Below are 21,024 nucleotides of genomic sequence, written 5' to 3'. Positions count from 1 at the left end.
AAAATGAATGTGTGAAAAACACGAACTTTTATAATTGAAACACAGGTAATTTTATCAAACTTTAAGACCATTTTTTTTTTAGTATGTAAAATTGAATAGTATTTATATGGATTTACAATATGAAATATGGAAAAAAAATGCACTAAAGAATGAGTTGCCATTATAATTAAACATAATAAAAACAATGGCAAATTATATATACTATTCTACAAAAAAACTATGTATAAAGTACGATATTTATCAATATTAAAAAAACATTTTTTTACCAAGCCTTTGCCTTCCCTCCTCCACAAAGCTCTTTCTACAAACTCCTCCTCCCTCCTCCTCCAATAAAAACTTTCAAGGGCATGCCCATTATTTCATTTTATACACTTAATTGCTATTTAACTACTTTCACCGTCATCGCTAGGGGGTAAACTAATAAATGTTTATAGCATATTTTCCCTTCTTTTTTTTTAAAGATCTGATTTTGCGTGAAAAACTGACCATTCGATTTTAATTATTTTTAAACAAGTTAAAGAGAAATGTTTAAACCATACCCATGGCCATAACCAAGCCATTAGATTATTTCGATCTGAAGAAATCTAAAAGGATCTGATTATTAACGTAAAACCCGATCTATCCCCAATATAATGAATAAAATCTGGTAGGTTTCTAAGGCTATCGAACAATCTTCAACCTAAAATCTCCAGATTCAAATTTACAGACACGTCCGTACACTCCTTTTACCATCCAGAGGAAAGAGAGAAAACTTTGAACACCAAGAAATAAAACACCTCTCTACAATCTCCTCCCTCCCCCACCACCACCACCACCACTAAAAAAACGAATTTTGGTATATCCTTGCTTTTTTAGAAAAAAAAAATGTAATTAAGAAATTCTTGCATGTGTTTGTTCAGCATTGTCACTGAGAACTAAGCAATATCCTAGATTTCACTTGTGAAAAATCTCTGGGTTCTTAAAGTGCAATTTATAAGTTGTATAATGTATAATTTAAGCTTTACTGATCTATGCAATAGTGATATCCTTTATTAGTGTTTTTTCTTTGATATTATTTTTTCTATCTCATTGATAGTATTGTTACCATGGTGGAAGAAAACATGCAGAAAAAAATCTTTACTTTATGCATATTTTTTTTATATAAAAGGCGCATTTGACGCCACATGGCATCCTGGAATACTGAAAAAGTTAAAGGCTAAATCGTTCCCTGGTGGGCTTTTAAATGAAATTTATAGTTACCTTTCAGATAGACTTGTTACGTATAAGGGTGAATATTCGTGCATTTTAGAGCAATTACATTCTCAAGGTACAATATCATCCCTCTTGTTATGGTCGGTTAATATAAATGATCTTCTAGAACTAATGTAAAAATTCAGGCATACGCTGATTATTTTTGTGCGATTATCACAATAAGTGAAAATAGCAACTTTAGAATCCTTGCCATCAAGGGTATTTTCGTATTTCCAAATTTGGTCAGTAGATAATAAGCTTGTGTTTGACAAATCCAAAACAGAAACAATTTTATTCTCAAGGAAGCATCAGCTTTCGACTATACAGCTAATGTATGATGGAATTGAAATACCTGTTAAAAAATAAGGTTAAATATTTGGGCGTTATTCTTGATAGAAAATCATTATGGACTGACCATGTTAGACATAAAATTAACTCTGCAAAACAATATTCTGCTCGTCTTTTAACGGTTGCCAAGAGTACCTGAATCCACATGCATTGAGGATGCTATATAAATCCGTAATCGAAAGCCATATTTTATACGCGTGTCCTATTTGGATCTTTGCATTGAGAAAAAAAACATTTAGCGAATGCTATTGTCGGCGCAAAGATCTTCTATGATCATTTATAAATCCTCTAACATAGTTCAAACGCATGCGGTAACCGCTCTCAAACGAGTGCTTCCAATGGATTTCAGAGCATTAGAATTAAGTATATTAAGATACGAAAAAAAAATGGTCGACCTCAAATTTGGCCGAGGGTTTTGAGTCCTACCCTGAATGGAATTAGCTATTCGGCACATCATAGCCATTATACCGACAAAATTATTGCAATTTCTTTAATCCTTCCTTTAATGACTTTAGTGCATCTCAGCCCTTTGATATACCATAAATCTAAATAAGCTTTAAATAATAAGCTCTTAAAATAAATAATAAGCTCTTAAATAAATAAGCTCTTAAATAAGCTTTAGTATGCAAAATGGTTTGGCGAGTTTAAAAATTCTGTTAGCACTTGGCCGGCTAACTTTTTGAAAACAAAGATGACCTTATCTCTCCATCAAAAATCCAGCCAAATAGCAGATTAACACAGCTTATTACAGGGCATAGCGGATTGCTTCATTTTTTAGAGTAGGATTGGGAAAGCTGACTCCCCATTGTGCTTGTGCGGTCTAGTAAAAATATGTGGTCATCTTCTATTTGATTGCCCTGTTTGTTGTAGAACACATACAGTAATGGAGTTCGAATTAAGCGAATACGAAATAAGTGAGGAGCATTTCAAGGCACAACTATCCCACAGAATAATTAATCCATAGCAGCTTTTTACACATTTATAGTTCGTCATAAATAAAAAAGAAAAATGAATGTGTGAAAAACAAGAACTTTATAATTGAAACACAGGTATAATAATTGAAAAACAGGTATAATATTTGATTGCCCTGTTTGTTGTAGAACACATATAGTAATGGAGTTCGAATTAAGCGAATACAATATAAGTATGCCGTTTGCTTTATCGCTGATAATTAGAAATAGGAGAGCTTGGACTATTGTAAACAGATTTTGATCCCGCTGGAAGAGATTTGACTTTTAGTTAGTGTTTTTGTTTTGTTTTCGATTGTGTGTTTTCTTCTCTTTTTCTTCTCTTTTTTTTCCAGTGTGTACGTGATTTTTTTTTTCTTTCTGTGAAATACCTGTTTTTGGTTCAATCACGAATAAAGTATTTATCCATCTATCTAATTCTATCTTTTGTATTTTTCTTGTATTTGTTTCCTTTTTCTTTCGTTACTCCACTTGCAATTTTTTACCTTAAAAGTGGGCAATAAAATCATTCATTCATATATTGAGATTTGAATACATATATATAATTTTCATAAGATCTCAAGCTCAGAAATAAAATTCAACAATCTTAAGGGAAATCCCAAGGCGTTTCATTACTGTGTATATGTTTACGTGTATGTGAATGAATATTAGTACTTTAAGCTTTGCTATTTAAAGTCGGCTGAGCCCTGTAATATGTATCGCTAGCACCCATTTCTTGTTTTATTTTTCACAGTCTCTTTCTCTTGCCACTCTGCGATGTCTCTCTCCCTTTTTCTTTTCTCTCTTCCCGCTCTTTTTTCTTGCATTTTTCTCCATTTCTCTTACTTTTCTAAGCATTCGTTGCTTAAATTCGTTGCGCAAGGTTACTAAAAACTTAGTACCTGACATGCCACTAGTCAACCATTCACCTTGATTTTCGCCTTAGACTTATGTCTGTTGATCTTTTCTTATAAATTAATCAAGACACTTATTTTGGGGTTATAACATCCCTCGGGAGTCTGTCCCACGTGGATGCATATTGCCTTCCTTCAAGTGCTCAGTCAATATTCTCCTTATTTCAGGCTTATTACATTATATTGTCTTATATACCAGGCTTATATAAATATATTGTGCATTAAACTCACACAAGAAGCGATGCACCAAATCCAACTGTTTTAGAAGCAGATATAAGGCCATCTGCCCATTGACTATTTCTCTTGTAGAAATCTTTACTTGTAGCTGAGCCCTAAAACAAAACTCGACATAAGTACATTATATTTATCATATAAATACAACAATAAACATATCGAATATATTGATTGGTGTTGAACTAATTGGTAATCAAGTACCACGGATATCAAAGTAAAAATAATTTTTACCCCCTGGATCCAGCTAGTCTATTTAAAACTGAAAATGGTGATTCTAAAAGACATTTATTCTAGTTGTTAAAAAATTATGAAGTTGTTATCACATTTATGAAGTTGTCGTATCACATTTTTTCAGTGTTGCCAAGTTGAACCGCGAAACTGAATAAGCAAATCTAATTGATTTAATTTAGCAATACTCTTCGTCCGTAAAGATTCAAAAATCTGCGGTTTCTTAAAGACAATTACACCTTTAGAGGTGTAATTGCTTTTTTTGTTTTTTGCTGAATTTTCACCCATGTTTCTTTTTCTAAGGGAGTTCGCTACTACTGAAAACTGCCCTAACTGCATAAGGAAGACCTTTTCATTGGGGATGGAATTCCTAGTTTATCCTAACTTTTTAAGATATAGGTGTGTCAGTTTCCACTTAACCAATTGAAACAATCATATTTGATTTTCACTTTCATTAGTACTTTAAGAGTAGGCTGGTACAATTTTCATTTTATCGAAAAGAACTTGGCTCAACAGACCAAGAATTTGATTCAGTTATGTTAATACGTGTCTGATTTTTTTTTCTTTTTTTTCGGAATGCGTTTCTCACTTTTAATTAATGTGGGATAGGGTTCATTCTTTGCTAGGCCACTCTCAACGGGAGAACTTTCATAAATTAGCCAAAAGTAAGTCAATTTTGACTGGTGACTAGAGCGTTTTGGCTCGTCAGAATTTGCTTTTCTGCAAACTTTGGCTACCAGTTTGTATGCTCTATGTCTATGGTCGCCAAAATCCAGGATTTGATTTAGCAGGCACAAATGGGGGGGGGGGGGAGGGGTTGGTGGTATCAACTATTGAGATTTGTACGATTTTAAATACGATTTACTTTGTTTTCCTATTCCCCCACTCTTTAAGATGCCTCCTTCCCTCTAAAACAGATTTGTTTGCATAACTATGACCTAGCTGCACCTTATGCTGTCTGAAAGTGTAGACGAGAGAGTATGGGCTACTTACAAGAGTGGAAAGTGGTACTGGTGTCAGCAAAAAAAACCTCCACACCATCTAGCATTTGGCAATGCTTGACATTCTTGCAAGCTTTTTAATCGTTTTACTGTCAGGAACCAAAATTAGACACTTATTACTACACTAAGTTAATCCGCTACACAAATTAAATTTATTATTTTCATTATTACAGTAAAAAAAAAGTCAAGTGTCGCCAAAGGGCACATAGCGTTGAGTGTTCTCTTTGGTTTAGATTCGAGGAATACCTTATTTTATTTCATGCTTCATAACTATTGGTTCAAATCAAACTAGCAACAGAGTCTGTCAGATGACAGGCATAGAAAAAACAAACAAACAACATAGTTTATATTTTTTTGTAGGAGAGAGTATTGTCCATGGTGGGATTTTTCAGATATATTAAACTTGAAAATGTGATAGTTATTTATGCGTGGGGGAATTTTTCATGGGCGATTTGGTTGCTGACGACGAGTTTCGATTGTATAATTGAACTCAAAATTAAATTTTATAATATCTTGAATTGCGTATTCCGCTGTCTTGATAACAGTATTCCCATTTTTTCTTTGTAGTTATTTCTTCGTCTCTTATTTTTTATATTTATTCAAATTATACACGGTACAGCGAAGTGTTGTACTAAAAAAAAATATATACAAATAGTACGGACAATAGGAGGACACAAAATAGTACGAACAAATCTACTAAGCAAAAAATCAGACACGTATTAACATAACTGAATCAAATTCTTGGTATATTGGATCTAGTTCTTTTCGATAAAATAAAAATTATACCAACCTACTCTTAAAGTGCTAAGGACAGTGAAAATCAAATCTGATTGTTTCAATTGGTTAAGTGGAAACGGACACACCTATATCTTACAAAGTTGGGATAAACTAAGAATTCAATCCCCAATGAAAAGACCCTCCATATGCAGTTAGCAAAAATTCAGCAACAAGGTATAGCTGTCCTTTAAAGCTGCAATTGTCTTTAAGAAACCACAGATTTTTGATTTTTGGATCTTTATTAGTCAAGTGACACTGTCAAATGAAAAAGATTGACCATTCCAAACTGATTTCAGGTATGGGAACTATTTTTTTTTATATTAATCTTAATGATAAAATTTTACTGCGAGAACAAAATTTTAACTATTAAAATCGTCAAAAATTAATTAGGGCTGCACCTCTTGTATTCAAGACAAATACCGCCAAAACAAGATGGCGAAGGGCTCAAGTTTAACTGCCCCGAGAATCCTCCTTGACTCGATTGCAATCAAAATGGTAACAAGCTTAAAGTATATAGGCTCATCGGTCGACATACATGGTAGCTACAAATCTGAGTTTCAACACAGAATAGCATCAGCAGCTACCGTTTTCGCCCAACTCAACAAAGCCTTGTGGCGCAAACGCCAAACTCCCCTCCACGCTAAAATAAGAATTTATGGAGTGACAGTCAGGTCAGTACTATCATATGGAAGTAAAACTTGGACCATTGATGCTGAAGCACTAAATGTATTTGACTACAGATGCCAACGAAAAATCTCAGGTTTCCACCTCACTGATCAGGGTTCGAACAAAGAGATAAGAGAATGATATTTCCAGCACTATAATATAGCAGATAAAAAAAAAAAAAAAAACGGAAGAATATCAGGAACAAAATGACTAGCCCGTGTACCACTACCCCCTTGCAAAAGAACACTAAGGTGGTCAGCCCAAGAACCGCAAACTAGACGAGGGGATACGGTGAATTCCCTGAAAATGGTGCCATATTTATCTAGGCTACATTCAAGTTTTGCATATTGTGCACATTTACTTTCACCAAGGGAGCACAAATTCTAGGACCTATCCGGGATATTTTTAGAAGCTAATAATGTATGAATTCAAAGTATGATTCTTTATAGATCTTGATGAAAGTATCTTGGCTGCAATATTTTGATGAAGAAGGTTTTGTCAGCATTAGTTGCCATTCTCATCTGTCTATGTCACAAAAGTTATTTCCCGGCTAAAGAGCTAAAGTCAATAGTTCACAAAAAGTGAAGGCAGGGGGGATTTTTTTTTCGACGAAATTACACAAACAAATTTCAATAAAAACACGAATAAAGGAATTTTACAAAATCCAAGATGGAGTGAAGGCATTTCCCTCCTTCCCTCCACTGACACCCCCTGAATTCATCCATTGCAAACACATCACTTAAAGGAAATCACAAGTAAGCACGTTCATACAGCAATAATGGCCTATATCTCTGACACACTTTAAAATATTTACACATTTTTTAATTTGTCACCATCCCCACCCACCCAAAGCAAAAACTCTTACGTAAATAGCTAAAAAATAGTACTTAAATGCAATGATATTGCACTTATTTCACATTTTGAGACCCAAATACGCATTTTTAGCAAACCATAGAAAGCATCTTCTACAGGACTTCCGGTGTTGCCATAGAAACGCCATACTTTTTTGTACTTAAATGTTAAATGATTATCTGTAATACACGATTGCCTTATATTTTAACCACCTTTCATTGTGCTCTAGGTAATGTTATAATTATTATACAATAATTATTCCTAGTTTATTTCGCGCTACACAATTTTCGAATATTACCTTTCTTAGAACCAAAATCAAATGAAACTTTTAAGTCTTCAAAAATAGACACAAGAATATGGCTTAAAACAGATATAAATACAAAATAATAACAATATAAAATGTAGCAGTATTTTGGAGGTTATTAAGACGTGGGTTTTATTTATTCGCTTTTTTTGTTTTTTTCTTTATAGGGTGTGTTTAATTTAAGTTTTTTTTCGTTGATAAAGCTTCCGGACCTGGAGTCGAAATATTCAGATTTTTATTATATTTTTTTTGTTCCACTGTTTTATTCAAATTATACTCGTTTTTCTCTCTCTTAAATTCTGAAATGGAAAAGCAGTGTGCTCTAAGAAAATTTTTATTTATTTTTAATTATATTATTTAATTATAATTACTATTTAATTTTTTTTATTATATTTTTTATTATATTATTATTTAATTTAATTTTAATTATATTATTTTTATTAATTATTTATTTTAAAATTTTTTAATTATTTGAAAGGATCTCTACGAGTTTTCTGTACAATTGGCCAAATCATTTTACTCTTTTAGATTGCCAAATGCGAAATTATGTTAAGGATATTAAACGTCAAATGCTTGTTTTCCAATGTCTGTTTTCAATTCCTAAGGATTGTCAGTTTTGAATTGTAAGTATTAATTACTCAATAGTCAATTTATCTTGATTTTTGACTGGATATTAAACGTTATCTAATATTTGAAGGATATTAAACGTCAAATGCCTGTTTTCCAATGTCTGTTTTCAATTCCTAAGGATTGTCAGTTTTGAATTGTAAGTATTAATTACCCAATAGTCAATTTATCTTGATTTTGGTTGGATTCAACAGCTTTAACGCTGATCTACATATCATAGCTCTATGGTTAGGCCAACCTAATTGGAAAGCAATGGATTAAAAAATAAATAGTTTTCGTTTACACTAGACTTTTAATCACTCACCTTTCCTTTTAGGACGATTTCTTCCTGCAAACCACGTGACTTTCTAATAAGCTGACGAACACTTTGCATCAATGATGTGCATGAATCTAATACCTTTTCACTGACTTCCAATTTAATGCCAGAATCAGCTCCTCTTGATTTCTTCAGCATTTCCTGTAAAAGAAAAGTGTGGTGGATGATTGACGTTTACGAGACCATATCATGGTATGGTCGAATTACCTACAAAAGAGATACTCCACACATAGTCCTTTGAAGAACAGCGTTGTAAGACGCTCCGTCTCCATTCAGAATGGTCTCCCAATGGACACCATACCATATCGTAAAACGAGACCATACCATGGTATGGTCGAATTACCTGCGCAAGAGATACTCCACACAAAGTTCTTGAAGAACAGCTTTGTAAGACGCTCCATCTCCATTCAGAATAGTCTCCCAATGCTATACCTGAAAACCCGTCTGTTCATTAAGTGACGAACAAATAAACGTTGAAACGGTTAAAACGATCTAATGGTTAATATACGTTCAAATGGTTAAACGTTCAAATGGTTAAAACGTTCAAACGATACTCCACACATAGTCCTTGAAGAACAGCTTCGTAAGACACCCCATCTTCATTCAGAATAGTCTCCCAATGCTATACCTGAAAACCCGTCTTTTCATTCCTGACGAACAAATAAATGTTAAAATGGTTAAACGTTCAAATGGTTAAAACGTTCATACAATACTCCACACATAGTCCTTGAAGAACAGCTTCGTAAGACACTCCATCTCCATTCAGAATAGTCTCTCAATACTATACTTGAAAACCCGTCTGTTCATTAAGTGACGAACAAATAAACGTTAAAACGGTTAAAACGATCTAATGGTTAATATACGTTCAAATGGTTAAACATTCAAATGGTTAAAACGTTCAAACGATACTCCACACATAGTCCTTGGAGAACAGCTTCGTAAAACACTCCATCTCCATTCAGAATAGTCTCCCAATGCTATACCTGAAAACCCGTCTGTTCATTCCGTGACGAACAAATAAACGTTAAAACGGTTAAAACGATCTAATGGTTAATATACGTTCAAATGGTTAAACGTTCAAATGGTTAAAACGTTCAAACAATACTCCACACATAGTCCTTGAAGAACAGCTTCGTAAGACATTCCATCTCCATTCAGGATAATCTCCTAATGCTACACCTGAAAATCCGTCTGTTGATTCCGTGACGAACAAATAAACTTTCAAACAGGGATAAGTCCATTGAGTAGACAGTGAAAACAGATAATAAAGTCTGGATATTTCGACCACATATGCAGCGATTGTCATCAGCAGATATACTACAGCATTAAAATTATAACTAACATTATTTAATGCTTTAGTATATCTGCTGATGACAATCGCTGTATATGTGATCGAAATATCCAGACTTTTGTATGCCCATTTGAAAGTTTATTTGTTTGTAATTAAAAGGCAGTGTGCTCTGGAAAAAAAAATATACCTAGTTTAAGGTATTATCTAAAAAATTGAATAAAATCAAATTGCGAATAGTCGTAGTCAACTACTTTTGGTCATTAAAAATAATATTCAAGAAAAAATTGTAGTGTAGAGATAAAAAATAAGTAAAACAGATAGTAAAGAAATGTTTCCATCAGCTTGTAGCCTTTTTTCACTTAGCAGCAACTGAATCAGAACAACACACTTTGGGGGGGGGGGCGAGGGGTTAAGATGAATGTTCTATTTTAAGGAATAAAAAATTTTGGATATTTTTTAATGTAAATATGTTAAGGAAAAAGAAAAGAAAAAAATCTTGATGATGTCTCTGCAGGACGTTTGAATTTAAAGGACATTTTACTCGACAATTTGCATCGATTTTTCAAAAAAAAAAAAAGATTAATAGGTAATTTTTCATCGCAAGTACATCTGTCTAAACATTGACAGTAATATTTTTAAAAGTAAATACGTTAAGGAAAAAGAGAAAAAGTACAACACCATTGGCCCAGGAAGAAAAAACACGGCCTTAACTAGGCCTATCATTAATATTCATTGCATTCTTTAAACCTAGCTATTGCAAAACCTTAAGGTTTTTCAACAGCTGGTGCTAGGCAGGATGATAGAGACCACAACTGCATCAATTCCACCCTCGTAAATACCCACCTATCTGATAAGGTTAGGCTATAGCTTTAAGCCTACTTTCAGACTAACTCTGATTGAGCCTACTAGCTCCGGTATGCTGCTTAAAGATAACACTAATTAATAATAATAACGCTAAACAATAGCACTGATAATAATAGTTTTCTGCTAAGTTTAAATAAACTAAGTTTTCTGCCAGTTCGATTGACTTATAGGCATCGTGTAAGAAAATGTTATAAAAATATTTGAAGTTTTATCTTCTAAGCAAAAATACATATTGTTGATCAATCTTTGTTTTTTCTCATTTTTAGTCCAGAAACCTATTGCTATAAAACACTCAAATAAATTCGCGGCATTAGTTAAAAGTAACAACTTGTGTTTGGTAGTAGTGTTTGAAATTCTTGTATGTTTAGTGAAGTATATGTATATGTATATGAAGTATCTATTTAATGAAGTATTTAATGAAGCATAATAACTTTTCTTAAAATTATTATTCCTGTTCTTTTATGTACAATAAGCAAACAAAAACATATGGTCATCTTTTCTCTTGTCTTTAATAGATTCAAAAAGTTTTTAGCTTCCTACAATAGTTCCCTTCCCCGGTCAAATATCGAGTGTGCCGAAGTATCTATATTACCTAAGTCCGTCACTTAAAGGTTACACCTCAGCCCTAGGCCATATAAAGCAATAAAACTCAAAAAAGTATACTAATGCTACATCTACAATAAACTTGTCACGAATTAAGGTCACTCAAGGGTGAAGATCTTTCTCTTTCCCGATCTATTTAAAGTTTCTGTCATCAGCAATGTTTTTTATAATTCTGTCTCAGCCTAATCAATCTCAATCTGTTCTTTTCCCATTTAAAGGCTATTAAGTAGGTATATCTAGAGAACTGATCTTTGTTCAGCCTGAAATACGACTAAGTCATTCCAAAACGTTACTTCAAGATAGAAATACTATGTGCACGTCAACTGCTTCATGCGCAAAGAAAGTGAGTGATATTTGCCACCTTGGCCCTAGACCCATCATTGTTTTCTCAAAAGACTAAGTTTTGACCTAATGCCCAACATTGCTTGCTATTTCTATTTTATTTCATACATATTTCCTGCAACCATGCAACCTCAATTAAAGCAAAGTAGGCGCACCTATCTACTCCTACAACCATTTTCTCGTCTAAATTCACAGAATATTTCTGTGATTATTTATGTGTAAATTTCTGTAAATTTTGATCGGATTGGTGTTCTTAAGGGCGAGTACCTTACTTTCGGCTCTACGTCTCCTTTACTTGCAACACCCATGGCATGCAAATCGTTTTCTGTCCCCTTTGTGGCGTCTTGTAGGTGGTTGGGTACCAATATTTTTTCGAACCCTGATCAGTGCAGTGAAGAACTAGGATTATTCGTTGGCATATGTGGTCAAATACATTTAGTGCTTCAGCATCAATAGCTTTTGTGGTCCAAGTTTGGGTATTAAAAATTTACAATTTTTGTGTTCCCGGCTGATTTCCGACTCAAAAGACGAAAATTCAGATTGGTTATTCGAGAATTGCTGCAAACAGAGGTACATATAATCGTAGGCCTTAATGCAAATTATTTTTTGCGTTTTTGATCATTCCGTTCTCTATCTTTCCGGGTTTTATCCTGTTAAATAAGATGTAAGTAAGCTAGTAAGTAGTTTTATTGCACTCAAAGCCCTAGGGGCATGGGAATACAAAATAAAAAGGAAATTCTCTTTTGAATAACTGTCATTACAGAAACATAACATAGCCATCACACAGCACAAAGAGAAACACAAATCACCAAAAAAAAGAGAAGCACAAATTACAAAAATCCACTTCTGTGCTCCACTGCCAACCTGAGATATCGTCCTAAATTTTTAATACCCGCAAATCAATCATCTCTCATTAATTCACCACTCATCTCTCACCAAACTTAGACTTTCCATATACTTCATCACTCAACTGACTCAATTCTACACACTCATACATCACATGACCCACACCCTCATCCATACTTCCACACATTGGGCAAAAGCAAGGACCATCTTTCCCTCTCCTCCTCCCTAAATACCGCCTTCTTACCCCAAGTGGTAAAGTATCCCCTCCCCCCTATTCAATTACTCATTTTTTAAGTTTACATTAAACAAAACCCCTTCTCCCCGTGTTTCCTTCACCGGCACGGAAGGGCGCAGGGAATCGAGAAGGCTGCTTTCATACTGCTGAAGTTACAGCTGAGATACTGCTGAGATACAGCAGCACATAGGCTGCTGTATCTCTTGATCATGTAGAATATTACCTATCATCTGATATTTCTTCTTTTCGTATTCAATATTTTAATATTTTTTCCCTTCAGAGTGGGAAGATTCTGTCAAAAAATGGGAAGATGTTTTTAGTAAAGCTGCCGTGCGAAGTAGTAGGCTTTCGGATATTAGAAAAAATAAACTTCTTCCGTTCCATTGTCTTGAAAGTATAAATTTTTAGTAGTTAGTGCTTTTCTTCTTTCTTTTATATGTTTTACTCCGTTATTTACATTTTTGTTATTAGTGGATTATAAATAAAATAACAATAATAATACCGTGAAAGTTTGAAGATAAAGGAAGTTGCTTTGATGTTCTCATTGAAGTAACTCTAATAGCTTCTTCCCTACTTGGATCAGCAGCGACAATTGTATTTATTATTATTATTGGTGGTTTTATTTGTTTTTAGTTTAATGTTTTGTCTTTTTATCTTGTGCTGAGGACGCCAAGTTTACATACAGGCAAAATATCCGTGTTGTTTTAGTCTTTCATCTCTTTTTTCTCTACTGGCCGCAGTCTCGTTTGATGTTTTTTTTGTTGAATTTTATCTCTCTTTGTTGTTTGCTGATATTGATACATAATCCCCAGGGCCGTTTGAGGGGATATTTTTTTCGGTGGGGGGGTGGAACAAAAATAATATCAGTTACTTGCCTCAAAACGAGCGGCAGCATCATCGATGGCTTTTTCCATACCGCTTAGTTCATCTTCCAACAGTTTCTCTGCGTTTTCTCCGTCTGATTTACCTCTCAATATTTCACTAAGTCCTTCAATATTCTTATCAGCTTGAAGGAAAGCTTCGCGTAATTTATCCCTCTTGCTATTTATTTCCTCTTTTTTGCTCGTTATATATCCATTCTTTAGGGAGTTAATAAATGCGAGAAGTGGTACACCAATAGCCTGAAGAGATTTCAAAAGGCCTAAAAGGGAAATTTTGTTTATAGATTTATGTAGACTTACATCTTGTTTCTTCGATGTCAGTTCAAAAGGGAGGTGACATGTACTCAAAACTTGACGCAAGAGGGGAGGGGTACCAGAAAATCACCTGGAACGTGTAGGGGAGGGTCAAAACAAAAAAAAAATTAGGGCCATTTTTTCACCTGAAGAGAGACCCTTCGATCATTTTAAAGAGGGGCAAGTAGACTACCATTTACCGTCGTATGTAGGTATGAAGACAATTTTATGCAGAAAGAATTCACCAAAAGGCAATCTTGAATTCCGTAAAATTAATAAAAAATTTCGCGTAAAAAGTAAAATCTCTTATTGCCACGCGAAGAGCAAAGCCGTACCTAAAAATTGCATATAATTAACATTTATATGTGTATATCCAATACATCGTACTATTTATCAATTACCGTACTTAACACAAATAATTACCAAATGTAGTATATCATGTAAATAATTTCTTAGATCGCCCTGCTTTTCCATTTAAAAAAGAGTCTAAGAGAGAAAAACGGGTTAAATTTAAATAAAGCAGTGACCAACGTACTTTAAATCGAATATTTCGATTCCACAGCCGGGAGGCTTTATCAAGGAAAAAAAGGAAAAGAAAAAAGAGAAAAATTAGTTAATAATCTAAAGAAAAATACAAAGAACAACACAAACGAAAGAAGGGGAAAAAATAGATAAAACAAATAAATAAAACTCGCATCTTAACAAAACTTCCGAAGTACGGCAAAACTGTAGTCACAGAAAAGACACCTCCAGATAATATCCTATCTCTATAACCTCTCTCTTGATATCTTAGATATCTAAGATATCTAGAGGTCTCTAGACACCCAAATCTCTAGACAATGTTCCTCTATAAGATCGGACTGGCAAATGGGATCTATCAAAAGTAAAATGCTATTTTCATTTAAAAAGATTTAACACAGGGTGTTAACCAGAGCTTTTTTTTCAAATAACGCCAACGTTACTGAAAGCCTTACTGAACTAAAGGGAAGCAAAAACCCCCTCCCTTCATTTGACACCCTTGATCCTGTGGCTGATGTTAATTTTTTAACTTTCTGCTTTTCCCCCAACGTTAAATATTTACTTCTAACGCTTAGGTTAACATACCCAAGAAGCTAGATAATAATTAGGGCCTGACTTCGTTAAAAATAACTTAAATATAAAAAAAGTTAATATTAATCAATAGTACATTCTTCCTCAAAGTACATTCTTTTCAAACCAACATTTATATTCTATTTTTTTTTGGGGGGGGGGAATAAGGATTGCTATTAGTGAATGCATGTGTAGTGTTTTGTAAAGGGTGACGTTTACCCACACAAGTTTATAAACTTGGGGTTTGTTATTAATCTGCTTATTTTAATAAAACCGTTTTTCGATGCAAAAAAATACAAACAAACAAGTCTCTAAGAAGGCCTTTGAGGTTTCCATTGCTGGAATATCATTTAAAAGTTTTCGTTAATATATCTCAGCTAGGTTATTTAAGTTTTATTAACTCCTTTTTGCCTTCAAGGTTAGAATAGAAGCTTAATCTTTTCAGGTTAATATGTATTTGGTTTAAATGTGTCATGTCTCGAAAACAGGTCAATTTTCCCAAAATTTATGCATTTTTATGTATTCATTTCATTTCATTCCCTATGTCATTTCGCTAATTTTTTGCTTATTCATTTCACCTATTTTATTCCATAACGCATAGTGCATCTTTTACAATTTTGAGCAAACACACTAAATATGGCTACTACTAATATTAATACAACTCCTTGCAGCACCAAGCCCCCTCAGACCAACAGTTCAGCGCACGCTTCTTCTCTATCCCAATCTATTCAAATAATTTACGCTTCAATCACTCCCATGCAGTTCCAGTTTCCTTTAAATCGTGTCTTATGACTCTCGCCCCAATCAGGGATGACTTCTTTCTAATTTGGTCCCAGACGGATGGATCACAGTTTTAGCCACACTGAGTCGATTTGTGACATATATGGATTGATTAGATACCTCCTTTTGGATTAAATCCACCCCTAAGGTATTACATGCAAACAACTTTTCCTCTGCCTATCCCTTGAAAAAACAAAAAAAACAAAAAATAAGCCTTGATATGAATGGGGCTGCCCCACTTCTAACCATATCATATTATATCTGCCCATCGTAACTCCTAACCATATCTACATAGTACTATCATTGAACAATGCTATCAGAATAATCACCGATTATTTTGTGCTTCTATCCTAAATTTCCTTGCTGAAAAAGAACAAACAAAAATTGTATTAAGGAAAAACCGAAAAATTTAAATCCTCGAAGCCGCTTATCTCAAAAATACTATCTTGAAGGAGATGCGTTACGAAAGGGCTGAGATGGTTTTAAAACACAATACGACAAGGCTTGAGCAACCTAAAAACCTTCATCAAATAAAACGATAATACGATACAGCTTTTAATAAATGGACTAAGTTGATGTGATCCACAAATTGAGGGAGGAGGATGTGTCTATTCAAAACTGCTCATTCAAATGTAGAAAAATTTTAGAACAGGATGAGAACTAAGTAGAAACAGGTTGATAATCGGCAAATTTTAGAACACAAAATCATTAATTTACTTCATGTTTGTTTACTTCGGCTCTCCGTCTCCTTCACTTGCAACCCCCATGGCATGCAAATCGATTTCTGTCCCCTTTGTGGCGGCTATTAGGTGGTTTGGTACTGTTTGAGTTTGAATAAAAATGAAACGATTGTTGAATTGGATGAAAAGACCATAGGATTTGAATGAGAATTATTTTTAAAGAACTTTAAGACTTTAGCGTAAAGAGTAAGGGCTGAGGATGGAAGCTTCCCCGTCATATACGGAGTGATTTCTCTTCATGCTAAGTTTTAATGTTGCTCCTTACTTTGAGTTGAAAAAACTTGTTTTTTACTTAATTTTAGATATATTACTGTTAATTAATTCATACTTACTTTCTCCTTTGTCCATGTCTGGGAAAGACGTTGCCAAAACTTTGCCATCAATAACAAAAGTAGCAACAATGTCAGTAAATTGCATTATACTCACTACAGAGTCGGACACCGATGATCCATTGAATACTTCTCTTAGATTCTCCAACAGCCGCACGATATTTTCAAGGCTATTCAGTGACGATACGGCTCTTGTTACAGAAATATCTGCAAGTACAAGATACAATCTCAATAAGTAATATTGGATAAACTTAGCAAAAACAGTCACCAGTCCAGTCACAAGCTTTCACAGAGAACACTACTTAAAAAGAGTCTAAGGCCAAACAAAAGCAACTCGTCCCCGAATGGGGTGGGAAGATATCGTAAGGATAGATTTAAGGGAAAAAAGAATTTCTTGGGAAGGTTTAAACAGGGAAACCATGGATAGATTGGTATGAAGGAGGAGCTTGCGTAGCTGTGTTGGCCTCAGACGGCTTGGTGCTGTAGTGAGTTGTTAGTAGTAGCAGTAAAGCATAAACTCTTTGATAGATGTCTCATAGTTAAACAGTTTCAAGACGCTTCTGATAATTCAGGTTAAACTACTCAGCAGAAATATGTAAACTACTTAGCACAAAGATGTAGAGTAGTAAGAACTGTTTTTATAAAGTTTTATTTATTAAATGAAATTTACTACATTTTAAAACATATTTACGTCTTCAAATATTTGCAATTACAAATTTTACAACTTAGCCTACAAATGTTTATTTACAACACATAGAACATTTTAAACCACTTTAAACCCCTGTTAAACCCCTTACAGTGTTAAACCCCTGCTTCTTAAACGCAGGAACTGATCTTTAGGAATTTATTCCATATAAATTTGACCTAAAACAAATCTCCTTATCAATAGGCCTACACGTTTTTTTTTTGCCTACCTCTTGCCGTTCGGGCTCAAGTGGATAATCTTGCTAAAGAATGGTGTTTCGCTAACCTTTTTTCCCAAAAGGGGGTTTGAACCCGCCCCACCCACCCCCACCCCCATCCCAAAAAATTGTATGTAAAAACGTAAAGAATGCACATAAATAAATCTTGGATGGGTTGTATAAAATCTTTTTTGAACCAAAAAAAAACGAAAAAAAATGATAAAAACAAAAAACAAAAATAAAGCCGAAAAAAAAAGAACAAAAATCCTGGATACGGCCGGGCCTAAAACACATTTCCTTCTCATCATTTTTTGTTGCTTCCCTCTGGTCATTCGGCTTTATGTTAAAAATACCACTAAAAAGTGTATTCCACTAAACTATTTTTTCTCAAAAACATACTTTCACAAATTTCGGTGATTAAATTCTACAATCAAGACTTCCAGACAATTTATGTCGCTATTATGATTTGTATCTGGATAATAGACAATTCATGTCGCTATTGTCAGACGCAATCTTTAGAAGAGGATTGACGCGCTCACGCTCTGATTTCATCATGCTCAAGCACAGAGCCAAAAACCCTTTCACAGCAAAAGATTCAATTTTCAGACTCAGCATCCGATGATAAAAATATTAGAGCAATTATGGCACTTTATATATTCGTACATTTCTCGGAGCGAAATCACTGTAAACAGTATTGCTAATTCAGTAAAATATATATTTGACAACCCTGGCAAAATAGTTAATAAATGCCTAATAGATTGCAAGGTCTACTGTTTTGTTATTTATAATATAAGCATTTACGTATCTTATTACGCATGTTGTTATGCTGTTATGTTGTTTATGTTGTTATGTTGTTTTTATTGTTTTTTCTTTTTTTGTGTGTTTACTCCACAGTTTTATGCATTTTGTGGGTTATAAATAAATTATTATTATTATTATTATTATTATAATATATGGGCCAAGAATTAAGTAGCTAAATCCAGGGGTAGGGGAATTCAAAATAGCCCCTCCAAAATGTGCTTTCTCCCATTTTAAACCCCCTCCTATACACACATAGAGTGTGGTACATAATTTTTGGTAAAGAGATTGATATACCTTTAATGCATTATATGCTAAGCCTATGATTTTCTTACCTGGAGAGAGTGCAATAATAGCAACAGGTGGCTCGCTCAGGGTTTCAACACAAGACGATAATTCCGATTTGGCCTCCTCTACGATATTATCTGCAAATAAATTCATACAAATATATATAATTATTTATTATAATCATAATTTACAATTAATTATAATTATAAAAACTTTTTTGAATTAATTAATTTTTGAATAAAAAGGAATAAAAAACTTAATAAATGAACAATACAAAATTTTTTTGAGAAAGCATGATTTGCCGTTAAACTTAAAAAGAAGAACCATCAAATGTAAAAAAGGCTCTAAACGGCATTTCGAGCTTAACAAATGGACATGAAATGTACCAAAAAAAATGTCCAAAGTAAAAATATCATCCACCATTGTTTCTTAAACGAAAACTACAAAATTTTCAATCATCAGATTTATTTTTGAAAGCTTTTAACTTTGTTCTTTGAATATGATTTTTTTTTTTTTTTTTTTTTTTTTTTTTTTTTTTTTTTTTTTTTTTTTTTTTTTTTTTGTCAAAATCACCAAGCAACATTTTATAACAATGTTTCGATTTCTTAGATAAATTAGTAGAAAAATTCTTAGATAAATTAATTTTTTTTTTTTAGATTAACAAAAAATTTGTTACAGGAATTACTACAAACAATTTTTTGATAGGGCGATAGAAACAAGACTATAATGATTGAGCTAATCCTAAAACAACTATTCAGAACAAGATTGAATTGTTTATATGCTGAAATTATTTTGTCCGTATAATATTAATAATAATGAAATATTTAATATAATTGTAATTGCATTCCTACTATTTTTGGTTTATTTGTTATATTCCTATTTCATACCTTTATTTAAATTAAAACATCACTTTCAAGTAAAAAAAAAAAAAAAAAAAAACACTTTGACTTTCTATCTGATCATTTACCAAAATTGAGTTTTTGCCAAAAAATTTGCCAAAAACGTTTTTGCCAAATTTTTTCTTCTTCATTCTTCGAAATTCATCATTTTAAAAACGGTCTTTGTTAGGACGGTAGAAGTATTAATCTTAAAACAATTATTCCCAACAAGTTTGAATTATGAACTGACATTATTTTATCCTGATAAGTTTTTCAATTATAAAATTTTGTGTTTTGAATTGGTGACTTATCGATGACTTAGAGCGTGTTTCATTCCACTCCGCACGAAGTTCAAAAGACATTCATTGCCAGTTAATTGTACATTTTACATTGTAAGCTAACGCAAATTGGCTGTTTCTGATTTCATGCTTTCTAATTGTAATTTAAAAAAAAAATTAAAACACCGCCCTAAATAACAAAAAAAATTATTTTCTACTCCATCATTTATTGAAATTTCGAGAAATTTCGAAATTCGTCATTCTAAGAAAAATGAGAAAAACTGTACTTTTGGCTTAATCAGAATTCGCCCTTCTTTTGCACCAAATTTGCATATTAAATTAAACTAAAAAGCAAGTTTTTTCAACTCAAAGTAAGGAGCAACATTAAAACTTAGCATGAACAGATGTCATTCCGTATATGATGGGCAAGCTTTCATCCTCAGCCCTCACTATTTACACCAAAGTCTTTAAGTTCTTTAAAAATACTTCTCATTCGACTTCAAGGGTCGTTTCATCCAATTCAACAATCGTGTCATTCTTATTCAAATTGAACGGTGTATTTGAGCAGTGTTTCTTAAGAATTGTGATAAAATTCAAACAGCGTGAAGAGTGAGGGTGGAGGAAGGGACAGTCCCCCTCATATACGGATTAATTTTCTGTTCGTTTTAAGCTCAAAACTTATTTTTCATTTAATTTATGACCGTTTTTTAAATCATGCGAGGAAACACCCACCACTTCACCGTGTAAATTTTCCTCTAGAAAATTTCTCCGGGAAACTTCCCTTCGCACAGAATTTCCACCGTGTAAAAAACAAAACCAAATAAACACACATCCGTGACCTTTCTTCCGGCAAACAAATACAAAATTCCACATTTTTGTAGATAGGAGCTTGAAAACTTGACAGTAAGGTTCTCTGATATGCTGGATATGATAGTATGATTTTCATAACAATTAAATTTTTGAGGTAGTTTCCCTCCTTTTCCAATTTCAGGTAAATTTTCTCTCAGGCTCGTAGCTTATGATGAGTAATCCAGCCATTACTTTTGATGTACCAATCTTTATCAAAATTTCCATTTTTTAGAGTTTCGGTTATCTTTGGGCCGAGTCATTCTTTACTTGCAGCTCGTTACCACGAGTCGTTG

The 21,024-nt window shown here is 33.3% G+C and overlaps 1 protein-coding gene across 4 annotated transcripts in view; it reads right to left on the bottom strand.

The window, feature by feature from the left end:
- The window catches only part of LOC136033602 (huntingtin-interacting protein 1-like), a 166,042-nt gene that overhangs the window by 61,109 nt on the left and 83,909 nt on the right, over positions 1-21,024 (bottom strand). For all 4 annotated transcript variants that reach the window (XM_065714382.1, XM_065714385.1, XM_065714383.1 and 1 more), the window contains 5 exons: positions 18,774-18,863; positions 16,742-16,945; positions 13,501-13,766; positions 8,433-8,585; positions 3,671-3,771 (listed from right to left, as the gene is read on the bottom strand). In XM_065714382.1, coding sequence (XP_065570454.1) covers positions 3,671-3,771; positions 8,433-8,585; positions 13,501-13,766; positions 16,742-16,945; positions 18,774-18,863 — 814 coding nt within the window. The remainder of the gene's footprint in view (positions 1-3,670; positions 3,772-8,432; positions 8,586-13,500; positions 13,767-16,741; positions 16,946-18,773; positions 18,864-21,024) is intronic.

This window comes from Artemia franciscana, chromosome 12, assembly GCF_032884065.1.
Source record: "Artemia franciscana chromosome 12, ASM3288406v1, whole genome shotgun sequence".
Taxonomy (NCBI): Eukaryota; Metazoa; Arthropoda; class Branchiopoda; order Anostraca; family Artemiidae; genus Artemia; species Artemia franciscana.
Note: the sequence above shows the minus strand (reverse complement) of the source record. Positions and strands in the feature narration are given on the sequence as shown.